Source organism: Thermobia domestica, chromosome 10 (assembly GCF_964235325.1).
Source record: "Thermobia domestica chromosome 10, izTheDome1.hap1.1, whole genome shotgun sequence".
In the NCBI taxonomy this organism is placed as follows: Eukaryota; Metazoa; Arthropoda; class Insecta; order Zygentoma; family Lepismatidae; genus Thermobia; species Thermobia domestica.
The window spans coordinates 105,091,091-105,104,723 of NC_137463.1; the positions used below are offsets into that span (position 1 = coordinate 105,091,091).

At 34.1% G+C, this 13,633-nt stretch overlaps 1 protein-coding gene across 2 annotated transcripts in view; it reads right to left on the reverse strand.

Annotated features, from left to right (window-relative positions):
• Nucleotides 1-13,633, reverse strand: part of LOC145662042 (putative peptidoglycan muropeptide transporter SLC46) — a 74,144-nt gene that overhangs the window by 16,422 nt on the left and 44,089 nt on the right. For both annotated transcript variants that reach the window (XM_081727375.1, XM_081727374.1), the window contains exon 2: nt 463-1,338. In XM_081727375.1, coding sequence (XP_081583501.1) covers nt 463-1,330 — 868 coding nt within the window. In that variant the 5' untranslated portion in view covers nt 1,331-1,338. The remainder of the gene's footprint in view (nt 1-462; nt 1,339-13,633) is intronic.

Genomic DNA, 13,633 nt, shown 5'->3' on the forward strand with positions numbered 1-13,633 from the left:
CACATTAGGCATGGTTTTAACCTTTGCTGTACATCGGGCCGACGGTTTGAAGGACAGATAGTTGTAGTTTAACCAAAGTATCTTTAGTTCTTATAATTAATTGTGCACTTGCATACCTGGAATTAAGCTATTTATAGATGTAGGCTAAAAATCTATAACGTTATGATTATCCATGGTGAGCTATGATCATCCAAATGACGCATATTGAACTTTGTGATGTATAGTAGCAGCTTCAAACCCTAATGACTTTATCTCCAGTTTTCTTAAACCGGAGTCAGTTAGTTCTTACATGTTAGCTTAGAGTAGCTTATCAATTGCTTCCCGATTCTGGATCAATACTGGAAAGTATCCTCATAGAAGCGAATCTAGAACATTAACCAAAGTCATCTATGCTAACCATTGGCTTACGTAAGATCTTTAATTGAATTTATTTATAATAGAAATATTGAAATGTAAACTTACCTCTGTAGCAAACAGCCAGGAACATCGCAAGCAATAAAATTCCAATATGTAATCTATTTTTGCCCCGTTCTTTTCGGAATGTTTCTCTAATTGAGCTCACCACATTCATAGAACGAAACATGTCTTTACACCATGTTTTTTGGTTTCCGTTTGCTTTCTTTTCATGCACAGAGAATATTGTATAAAATATCCCGAGAATACTAATGACAAGGCATATTGAGAATACTAAAGCGTATGATCCATTGCTAATTTTGAACAGATAAGCTCCGAATGCCGTCCCTACTGGGAAACAAATAATGACACTTGCATTCAATGTTGCCATACGAAAACTCCTGTCCTCTGGAGTTGTTATGTCCGCTAAGTAGCTGAATGTGGCCATGTACAAGGCGACATCAGATCCCGTAATGGCTCGAGGTAAAGAAGCTGTTACAAGGATTATGTCAACTGGCCACGAGAAAAAATAGTTATTAAGTAATAAGCCGACGTAATAAATAACTTTTCCAATCATTGCTGAGATCATAGGAATTTTTCTCCCATACATATCACTCCAGTTGCCAAGACAAAATCCAAAAAATACTGGCAGGAACTGACGCACAAAATTATTCCATAAAATAAAAGTTGACACTCGCTTGTGAACAAGAAGTTGTTGATGTTCATTTTCTGGTTCGTTAATTTGGCTACAGTTTTCAGGAGGCAGTAGAAGATTGCTCATACACACTTTGTCTAGATAAAACTGCTTTTCCACAACGAGTGTCAGCGTGAAAGAGATCATGTACAGAATCATTACAGGTTCAACTGTCACTTTCCTAAGTAACTTCCAGAATCTTTGGATACATGACGTTTTAGGTTCTTCTTCAGTGTTTTCCATTTTGTTACCTAGAACAAAAAATTAGCTTTGAATATAGAGAATTAATTACATCCCATTTAATCAATTATTTAATACATGTTATTTTAATTTTACCTGCAACATTAACATTATTGCTTGAGTTCGTGATACATAATAAGTTACTATCCTCGGAAAGCAATTACTAGAAAAGTATTATCTTCAAAGATATACTTTAATTCCTAGAAACATTGACATATATATTCTTCTTTCTTCCTTCTACAAGGGACAATATTCATTTGTTTAAAATACATAATGAGTCAAACTTTAAGATTTTGTGTTACTCAGCCATACATTTTCAACCATAGAATATTTAGAACATAAATAATTTAAATTATACACTCTAAAATGTGAGAAAAAAGACATTACACGGAAGAAAATTATTCATGTCAAGGATTCTTATTTAGGTATACTTAAAATGTTAACTTTTATAGTATTTTTCTCATATTTTATTTCATTTCGGAAGGATTGTAGGATCAACATAAAAGGAAGGAGTAGCCTTGTAGCCATGGGGTAGTCAAGCGAGGCTCAGTTCCCAAACGACCACTTTCAGCTCCCCTAAAACTGCTTGTCGGTATGTATCTGTGAATATAAGGTGAATCCAAATTGTTCCCTCAAAAAATATATATCTTAGCCCCTATCTTAGTGTCCAGGCTATAGGCCTGAAGGAGTAGCCAAATCAAAGCTGAAATTGAGTACCTACACCTTTAAATTAGAGACAACAGAGTACACCACTGTACACTTATCGTTTTGTAATTTATCATAGTAGTGTACACATTACATGTTTGGTCAAACCTTTCTTAATTATGTATAAACCATGTTAATAATAACCTTGATGAAAATCCATAAAGAAAAATAGATGGGACATTGGGAGCAATCCTAGTCAAGTATAGGGCTAAGTATAAGTTTGATTAGACTGTTTTCTATGTTGTTATAAACCAATAACCAAATATGTTATCTGTGTCCATTGAATTTTGGCTTCTAAACTATATGTATCGTATTTCATAATGTCTCTATACGAAGTTGTTAGCTCTTCCCACTGGTCTAGTAGCTGTGTTTTGGTACACATAATTCCAATTTGATTCTCGTTGAGAGAGCATAGAAAGAACTGAACATTTGATAGTTTGGATTCTACTTTAAACTGTAGTTACATCTCACATAGCCTCAGTACTGAAAAGGGACGATAAATTTTGACAAACAAATAAAAAACGAGGATTGGTACAAAAGTTCTAAGCCTAGCTACATGTAAAAATGTTATAACTAGATATCGAAAACTTTTAGGACATATTTATTGAATCTTCATAGGATGTCATACCAATTTCATGTTAACATCTACTTTTGCTCTTAATATCTAACACTTCACTTCTGATCCACCTCATTCGTTCTGTGTGGTACTTTCTGACTTTTGACTGCTCAAAAAGTTGAAAGGTGTTTATTTTGATACCGATAATGACGTTATGCAGACTGTAGATGACTACATGAACAGTTCAACAAAATTATTTTTTTATTAGCAGCATAAATGCACTTGGATATCGGTGGGCAAAGTGCTTTGAATTGTCAGGGGATTATGTTGAAAAGTGACAGTATACTAAAACTCTCAGCCGCTTATTTCATAGTTAGGCTTAGAACTTTTGTAGTAACCTTCACATACCTTATGGCCTAAACAAAATACATGAAAAAACGGCACATGGGTTAAAGTCCGAGCTTCTTGGACTTTAGTGTACTTTTGTGTGCTCTAATAAAATATTTTAAGCGGCCCATGATTTAATCTATTATGCAATAATGGCTGGGACTTGGATAGTAAAATGAAATACATTTGATTTTCCTTTTTCTCTATGTTAGATGTAACTAAACTAGAAGCATAAGTATCCACATAGTTCACGTCTAACTTGAGGCATCCACTTAACTCTCTTCCCAGTGGTGGCTCAGTTCCTTAAGAGAGAAGTATACAAATTTTAATGTAAAATGGAACGCAAATTTCAGGAAACAAACTAAAATTATATCAATTCATTTAGCAAGGAGAAATATCTACTGTTCAAAAAAAAATCTTCTATTAATTCTATATAATAGTTTAGCACTCTTTCTTCACACGTAAATGACAAATTAGTTAAGATGTTGTTCCCTTGTTTTGTCAACACATCTTTTCCACTGAATCATTGAATAAAACACACAAAAGATAATGAATTTACAATTCCATAATCATGTATTTAGTATATGTCTTGCATACAGAATTATTGAACATAATTTTAAACACGCGTACTGTTGCCAATGCTGCTAAACCTATTTCTGAATTTGAATTTCTCAACTGAGTCTGCAATAATTCCATTATTTATTCACTAACACATATATTAGCAGTATAATTTAAGACGGATATAAAATAACAAAAGTAATGATGAAAAGTTTACTTGCTTCATTTCTCGTAAATTTATAACGTTTATTAACTTTTAAGATAAGGATACAATAATATTTTCATTATGCATTGAAGTTTAAACATACATACATTTGATTATGACCGTTTCAAATCAAGTACTGATTCATCTCAGCATTAATTTCTAGCACGAAGATGTTGCTTTCTAGCTTAACAATTTGACTACCATTTTTTTAAATATGAACATTTTAATGTGGGATATTCCTGACATCTGTACACAGTTTTGGAAATTAAACAGTCTCCTGGTCACACCTGACCCGATGGGAGAACAATATGTATTTTTTTAAAAGAATTTTCCAAAAACAAATTTGCAACGATGTTTGAATTATTCGCATGGGACACATTTATTCCGTTGGTAGTCAAAGGGTTAACGTAGAATCAGGGAATCAGGGAATACTCCTACTAGGAATCGAACCCAGGTATCCATGCTAGTGATGTGTACATTCCAGGGAAGATATTTTTCGGGAATATTCCGAAAAATGGGAATTTTCCAGAAATTTACGTACAATCACAAATAAAATTGCATTCTATTACTATATTATGATTTCAAAATTAAATTCGTTTTTATACCACAGTATATCATTACTGTTGTCCCCAGAGGACTCTGTAAAATGTAGCATTCTGAACGATGTTATTTTATTAATATTTTATTATATTTAGAGAGAACGCATAAATGGATACTTATTTACAATATTTTCTATGAAAGTAAATATGTTTCAAAAATGGTATAGTAAGTCCACATACTTTTAAACCGCTAAAAAGTTTAAATTTACATGTTTAAGTGGATTTTCTAAACTTGATTCTCCTACTGATATAAACATATTAAATTTTTAAATGTTATAAACAAATTAGGTTCTGCCAGAAGACACATGTCCCACCATTTTGTCAACATTTGCACATAAATATGTATGTTTACAATATTTGCAAGATACTTTCTTATCTTTATAATTTTGCACGTAACATTGCCACACACTACATTTCTTCCTACCTATTTCACGAAATTTGATCCGTTAATTCACATGTAAGAGAATCGAGTATCTCTTCAGAAATTTGAGTCAGAGACAGGAGACAGAACGACGTCTATCACTAACGGTGGTTCAGGATTTATTAATAGTACTTTATCTCTATTTCTACGTAATTCTACATTACTTTCCAAAATGGTTCCTTTTCATCACTTGTAAATTATTACTTTGCTACTTTTGGCTATTGTTTAGCTTTGGGGGACCAGCTTTTGCACCTATTTTTTGTGTTATTCTGTTCCTATGCGGTTGTTTTATGGTTTCATGCGTAAAATTACGTTACCAACATTAAGTTCAGACAGCATTGCCGAGCGAGCGTTAGCGAGTAAAGGCGGGTTAGAGCCCCGCAGGGCACGTTGTTTTCTATCTTCGTTACCAACAATTCACTTTCTGTTCTAACATAAATCACGTCCACTTACCTTTACGGTTTGTACAAATTCCATACTGCCCTACGAAAATTGTGTTAAATACGTTCTTGACTACTTGAACACCACTATCAACTCATTTGTTCCGTAAATCGTCCTACTTTTTGCTAGTTTTGGGCCCCCAATGCTAAACAATTACTCTCCTTTTTAGTGCAAATGGAAATGGAACTTAAAAACTTATATTATTAGTTATATAAAGTACAGTCAAAAAATTATAAATTTTTTAACCTCCAAATTCTTTAAAACCTAGAAAAATCATAATATATTAAAATAATGTAATTAGTCATACGCTTCTTATAATTTGGAAGATAAAGTAAAGAAATGGAAATAAATTCCTTCCCGGGAATTTATAGGCCAGGGAAAACCCGGAAATATTCCCATTTTTAAAATTCCTTCCCACCGGGAATATTCCCACTGTCCATCACTAATCCATGCCGAAAATTCGTTTGCTAACCATATATTCACAAGAAAGCTTCAAAATATGCGTAAAATTCTGTAAGACTAGCGGGAACAAAATATACTGAACACTTCCTGAGTGCTTCCCCGCCTTAAACTTACCCTACATTACTTGACAATTGGCTCAAATCCACAATTCTAACCTTCAGCCTAGTAAAAGTAAGATAAAATTGATGTTTATATATTTCTTTGTAAAATTTGAAATGTCATTCTTTGAGATTCTGTGAATCTATACTTTTTGATTTATCTATTTACCTGAATTACAAGTGTAATACTTACATGTTCCACTGACATTGCTAGTTTACATTCATTGTGACATTTCAAAGGTCAATCAACTTAAAATTTGATTTAAGAATTATTTATTCGACTCAAAATGTTTTTTTAAAAGTAAACATATATAAGGCGTTAATAAATTCCAAAATTGTTAAATTCTTTAATAAAATATTTTGTTTCGTCCCTCATAATAATTTGTACAGACCACACCACAGAAACTGATACAAGGTTTTGTCATTGAAAATCCTGCAACACGTTGTTTTGCAGGCGCATAGGCAACCCAACTTACATCCTCGAATGATTAGTTACGTCTGGTTTTAAGTTCCTCCCGCTCTCATCGCCTTATCTAAAGCAGTCTTTGTCAACTCATTGTTGCTGTGACGTAATATATTCCTTCCATTCAGAGAGAAATCTACCTGGATAGAGTTTTGAATCTAGCTTTACAGTGTGTTCATAAGATTTACAAATTAACAAAATGTAAAATTATTTTCTCGAATTTGAGAAGCTGTTTCTGAATAATGTGACTTCGTTTTCAAAAAAGTCAGTATTTCTTGGAGTATAAACTCAAGAAGAAACATAAGTTAAGTTCTACAGTTACTGCACGTATGTGGTTAATGAAAGTTCATGCCAGACAACATTGAGACACACACACACACACACACACACACACACACACAAAGAGAGAGAGAGAGAGAGAGAGAGAGAGGGAGAAGAAATTCAAATATGGTTATAGAGAGGATACATTCAAATATGTAAGGTTAGAAATGGAGAAACAAATGATCAGACAGCGTTCATATTCTGAGGAGAATTCGAAAATACGAGTATCATATTCGCAGTTGTCGAATTAAGGCGGAGAACTCGTTTTAGAATATCAGATGATTACGGAAGGAGATAATGATGCTAACGTTTAGAGAATAAAGAATTAGAAAGTTCACAGTTCTTGTAGACGGATTTCGAACCAAAAACTTCTTGGGTGTGAAACTACTAACTTAGCGACAGTGTCACTCTATGATGAATGTTCTCGTATACTTCAAGAGTGCTAACACTTTCGAGATATGAAAATTGGAAATATACTTTTATTTCTGTTAGGATAGACATTGCAATGTTTCGAAAACAATTTTTTTAAATACCTGAAATAGTATATGGGGCGTGATTATCTTATAATATGTAAAATATCTGCTTGTTTGTTTGTCCGATTTTCGTAACCTTCAGTGTAATTTTATAACCTTTATAACAAAATGTTTATTGCGGGCTTACATTAGCTAAAGTAGTAACAAAAATATTATTATGAAAGAAACAAATGCGATTTAGGATTTTAATAAGTGGCTTTGAACTTGAATACCATCGATTGATAATACTGTAAATTGAATTACCACCATACTCAAGGAAAGATAGTCATTGCTTCTGTTGGTCTGTATTGCAGAGACAAAGCATGTTCCAGTCGAGTATAGTGGAAAATGAAAACAAAATCGATGTATTATGAAAAAAAGAGTAAAAGCTATTAGACTTGCGCATAATTGTCTCACTTGAAATCGAAGATTGAACTTGCAATAAGAAAATATATGTTAGATTAATTGTTAGCGTAGGGAACGTCTACGCTGATGATCATAGGTTCGATTTGAGGGGGACCTACATTTTTTCTTTCTACAACATTCATTTTGAGCGTTAACCGAAGTTCGAGTTTGAGTTAATGTGGTGCAGCCAGTTTAAGCAGCAATCCGATTTTTTTTTTTTTTTTTTAATTGGAGAACATGTTTTCTTAAAACGTGCCATCTACGGAGAAAATGTTAATATACGATTATTTATCCAGAAGCATCAAAAAAAAGATTCATTTTAAATAAATTTTTCAGCCTGTCGTTAATACATAAACGTGTTGTACAGCTTCCTAACCAGAAGTGACCAGTTGAAAATACTATTAATGCTACCGAACAACAATTCATCTGATTTTGACTAGAGTAGGACTAAGGGCCGATGAAAAAGAATGTACTACTCTTTCAATTGTCTAACAATTGCTTTTGCTACTATATGTTAAGGAATTGTATGTTTTAAAAATAAGGGCAATATAGAACAAAAATATTTAGGTAGAATATCCTGTGATATTTTGAATCAAGTACTTAGAAATTATTCATAATTGTAACTAATTAATTTGCCATATAGACTGAAAGACCATTACTACTAATTTAACACTCGGTTTTCCGGTGCTATATCTTTATTATAACAAAATATCTTTACCCGATACACGACTGAACTTTAGCTTTATGTAACTGATTTTATAAATTCACAGTAATTTGTGGTCTACCATTATATTTAAGAAAAGGTTTTAAAATGTTTACGTTCCATGTATATTTTAATTGTTCTTTATATTCAGTATATAATGATTGTGAATTAAACTTCTTTGCTTTTCCTGAATAACTTTGTATACTGTTAGTATATACAGGGTGTTTAAAAAAACTGACACCAAGATAAGACGAAAAGTATAGACCAACCTGAGTGCACAAATGCTTCCTTTCAAAATTAAAGGCTGTCCAAAATATGAAAAAATGCATTTTAATATTCTATAGCTCCAATGCTATGGGACCGACCGTATCGGGTATCGTCCAGTGGGCATCCAGAAAGGGGGCGCGGTGCTCGCGCGCCCCTACATGAGGAGTAAAATATATATAAATTAGTCCCTAATGAAACGCTTGCTCAAAGACTGTGAGGGAAAAAAGTTTTAAAATTTCTCTTAAAAGGAAGATTGTGAGTACGTTCTCCACTCACTGCAGATAATGTATACGTTTCCAGTTCATGGTAATCCTGGATTCTCTCGTGTTGAACAATATGGCTTTCTTCAATGCCGCCTCCAGAAGGGCGGAGATAAATACGTATTATGAAGCACTACAATCCACATGTTTAGTTAGCGAACTAAATATCGAAAAAATGTCTCAAGTTTATTTTTCAGACCTGCGCCCCCCTCTCAAAAATTCCTGGATCCGTCCCCAGTATCGCCTGTTGACAATTAACTGCTAATAGTCATAGCGTATTTTTTGAAATGTTTTAAATGTTCTTTGCATAAGAAACAGTTTTTTGTATTCTTTTTGTCGTCCTTGCGTCCTTTTACTGTGCGCCCTGGAGCAACTGCTACATTCGCTCCATTGTATTTTAGTTACGCCACTGGTTTAGTGTATGATTGTCCGTAATATATATACTACCAACGTTTGAGCCAATACATACCGTTCTATGCTTTTGTATCCCTTTCATATTGTGCTAAAGGAGAACGAGAACACAAGACAAGGAAAAGAAAACTTCGACCCAAAGACACGTTAAGCATTGCGATTTCATGCTCTTGTCAAACTTATAATGGACAGCTGAGTTGTGAACTCCATACTAAAATATTTAAGATTATTATTCTACATTCGCATACATGAATAAATGTATATAAATGCGTGTGTGTTAATATTTTAATATTTGTAGTTGGGAAGGCCCCAGACATTGTGACTGAATGATAGAACCGCCCTTGCTCTTATTATCGCTGATAACAGTTATGTACACTCGTGTCTATTGTATGTTATACCGTCTGGTTCAAAATTGCACCTAGTTTTCCTATTACTAATTTATTAATTATGAAGCGTCTTTTTTTATGGATCTTCAAAGATTGGGATCTTGACTAAGAATGAAGTTGATAATTGAAAGAAAAAAGAAAAAAAGAACTATTGAGTACTTACCAGGCTTGTAAGTGAAATTCACGCAGTGAATATGTTTACATATGTTCTCATGCCTGAGTAATAGCTTTTCCTTCTATGTAGAAATTACAACTTGTATTCACAAATAATTGAGAAATCACATGTGCCTTTTTTAAAGAGTAGTATGTAATGCCAATTTAATTTATAGAATAATGAACCGAGACTCAAGTCTTATGGAAATCAATTAATACCTTTTCTTGCGATTTGAATTATTTGATTTACTATTAGAAAGTTGTATATTACAATAGAAAATAGAAAGTATGATCATTTATGACTGGTCATTGTTCTCTTATTGTTTTCAGAATTTGTTTTAAAATTGTATAAGCAATTTATCTTATCACAACAACTATCACATATTACATTCAATCCTCATGGTCATTAGAAGATAGATCTTACAATTTTTCTATATGTTTTATAATCTAATCTGATAAAAAATTTTAAAGGTCTTTTACTACTGATGTATATATTGTTGTAAAGAGACTAGCCCTATAGATTAAAGTATCAATGGTCTGCGAAAGAAAAAACCTTTGGAAACATCTTTAGAAGAACTTTAGACACTGAACAGAATTCAACTGAATATTTAAGTTTCATATGTACTGTATGTATGGTAAGTAAAAGGAAAAACAAAAATTGGAGATTGAATTTTAACCTGTGCTACTTAAAATTTGTACAGTGTTTCCCTAAGGCAGACCCTTTGAGAAAGGGGAAGAGGTTAGTGAGCACCCTCTTTATGCAATACATTCCGTAATTTGATAATTAGAATTTCCATCTATTGTCAAACAATAGGACAGTATATCTCCCAGGAATTTCAAAGTGATGATAACGATCAACTTTATTTTTTTTAAAGTAATTGAAGGGTTGATACACAAATATCTGGACGTTTCCAAAACCCTAGCAAATTTTTCAGCAAATGAAAATGAAGGGCATTAGCTTTTAAAGTTCTAATCTCATTATTTGGTTAATTATGGTTGACTGGACTTTAGTGTTCCTTTTACCAATAAATTAGTGTTAGGTTTAACATTCCAACATTTGTCTGCTAGAGTTTAGTGTTAATTTTAGCACTAAGGCTATGCGGGAAGTGGATCTACAGTTTAAAGATGGAGTCTGAATAATCGAATAAGTCCAAATTTTCAACGCTCTGCCACTGGAAATCGAATCCTGTATCCAGTGTAACAAAGACGGGCAGACTAGCCACTAGATCAATGTGTGTGGGGGAAGGGGGGAGCGCATAATTTGTCTTGTATTCATACAGAAAATCCAGGAAATAAACTCAGTCAAATTAACGAGCCTGTATTGGACGGGGATTCATTTAAACTCTGCATTATGCATTGACTCAAATTGCAGTTTTATTGTGCACAAAACTATAGATACGCTTGTCTAAGTGCGAACAACGAATAACATGAATTTTATGGATTAGATACTTAGACAACACTTAATTTTATGAATTTTATATTTTCCACAATATCATATAAATGTATAATCACCACATATATTAAAACGCGTTATCAACGTCAGTGGTTTTCCGTTAAATCTGACTGTTTTAGACACGCCTTGCACCGAAAATTGGTCGTGATCCCTGTATTTTATGTTATTTAATTTATTATACCTATGTTAAATTATTACATCATTATTCAATACTCGTCGTAACGCTGACAATGTATCGTCGTTTAGTTCAGTAGGCCTATATAATTTTGAGTGAGTTCTTATGTTCGTGAAATGTAGATCTATCTATAAATACACTGGGAAAAAGAAAGAAAAAAAACAGACATAAGACTAGATAAATGACCAGATTTAAAGGATTACATAATGGAAATCCTATATTAATAATATTAATAATAATAATAATAATAATAATAATAATAATAATAATAATAATAATAATAATAATAATAATAATAATGTTTAGCTGAACCCATAGTTTATGAAAAAGGAAGTACGTAGATTTTCTAATTATGAATAATTCTTAGTATACAGGGTCAGTCCTTAAAGTAGTAGGACTGATTTTTTCTTTTCTTTTTACAGACTGACGGCGGTTACTCCACCTGTTGTTGGTTGAGGTGGATCTAAGGAAAGACAGAAAGCAGCGCCAGTCGGCTGACAGCCATAGCAGGGTAAAGATCGCTCGTCATCGTAACCTCTGCGAGTGACCCTCGTCACGCTGCGTCATGGCCAATCTTTCGGAACAGCGTTACGCCATTAAATTTTGCGTAAAGCTCGGTAAAACTGGGAAAGAGACTCATGAAATGATCAAGAAGGCGTACAGTGATAATTCCATTGGAAGATCGAGTGTGTTTGAGTGGCACAAGCTGTTTAGGGAAGGGAGAGAAGAAGTTGAAGACGTTGCACGGTCAGGACGACCTTCGAGCTCCAAAATGGAGAAAAATGTTGCAAGAGTGAAGAATTTTCTGGACAGTGACCGAAGATTAACTGTTCGCATGATTGCCGATAAACTTGGCATTGCTAAAACCCAAGTTCACGAAATTGTGCACGAACAATTGCAAATGAGGAAAATTTGTGCAAAATTGGTGCCGCGAGTGCTGACAGGCGAGCAAAAGGACGTTCGCAAACGGATCTGCCAGGACCTTCTCGAAGAAGTGAGTGAAAATCCAAACTTGTTAGACAATGTGGTGATTGGGAACGAGACGAGGACGTTTGAGTATGACCCTGCGACTAAACGTCAAAGCGCGGAATGGCACACCCGAAATTCCCCACGCCCCAAAAAGGAGCGCATGACGAAATCAAAAGTGAAAAGCATGCTCATTTGCTTTTTCGATTCACAAGGAGTGATCCACAGGGAATTTGTTCCACACGGACAGACTGTCAATGCAATTTTTTATCTCCAGGTCCTGGAACGGCTGAGGAAACGCATCATCTGCGTCCGCCCAGCCATCGCCAACTCCTGGCGACTGCATCATGACAATGCGCCGAGCCACACAGCCTTCCGAGTGGTGGCGTATGTGGCCCAACATAACATTGCAACCTTGCCTCAGCCACCCTACAGTCCCGACCTTGCCCCACCAGACTTTTTCCTCTTCCCCCGCCTCAAAACCACCCTGAAAGGGCATCATCACGGCTCGGTGGAAGATTAGAACAGGCCGTGACGAGGCAGCTGAACAGCATTCCAGTTTCCGCCTTCCAGGAAGCGTATGAAAACTGGAAATCCCGCTGGCAGCGGTGTGTGGATGTAGGAGGATCATATTTCGAAGAATATTAAGCGTAAGTGTTATTTCTGTCAATATCTTATTTTTAATTGATTCAGTCCTACTACTTTAAGGACTGACCCTGTATAGTGCTTTCGACTCTTATTGTTATATTTATTAATAAACTTCGGATTTTTTTCATAATTTGCATATTTTTCCTATATCCATTAAAGCTATATAAGGTAACCAACTTTTATAGTGCATATGATGCATAACTGGGAGATTGCTGCATATTTCTATTGTCACTACATTAAATGTATATTTTATAGATTTATTACATTTGCCCAGAGGCGTATTTAGGATTTTGTTTCGGGGGCCTATACACAACACGTGAATAAGCACTTATATTTTTCCTTTTGGGTGCGATGAATTTTAATGAAATTTTGCATATAACAAATTTATTTAGAGGACTTGAGCCTGATAGCCACTCCCTAAATACGCCACTGCTTTTCCCTGTTATTAAAACTTGATTCACTGAAGTTAGTTCCTGAAGAGAAGAAATTTGAGTTTATAATTAGTCGATGACCTGGATTAGAAATTTTAATTATTTCTTTATTAATTAAAATATTTCCGTTGAACTTTCGGAGTATTTCAAGTTATTCCCTTTCAAGCAGTAAGTTGTTTGTAAAGAAATTTTATTGGTTAAAGGGAAAATGTATTCCGTAAAACCTACGTTAAACGAGTACAACATAGACCCAAAGCCAAGACATATATTCCTTTTTTCTTTTCCTTTCTTTCCTTTTCTTTTTTGCAGAACGTAGGAAG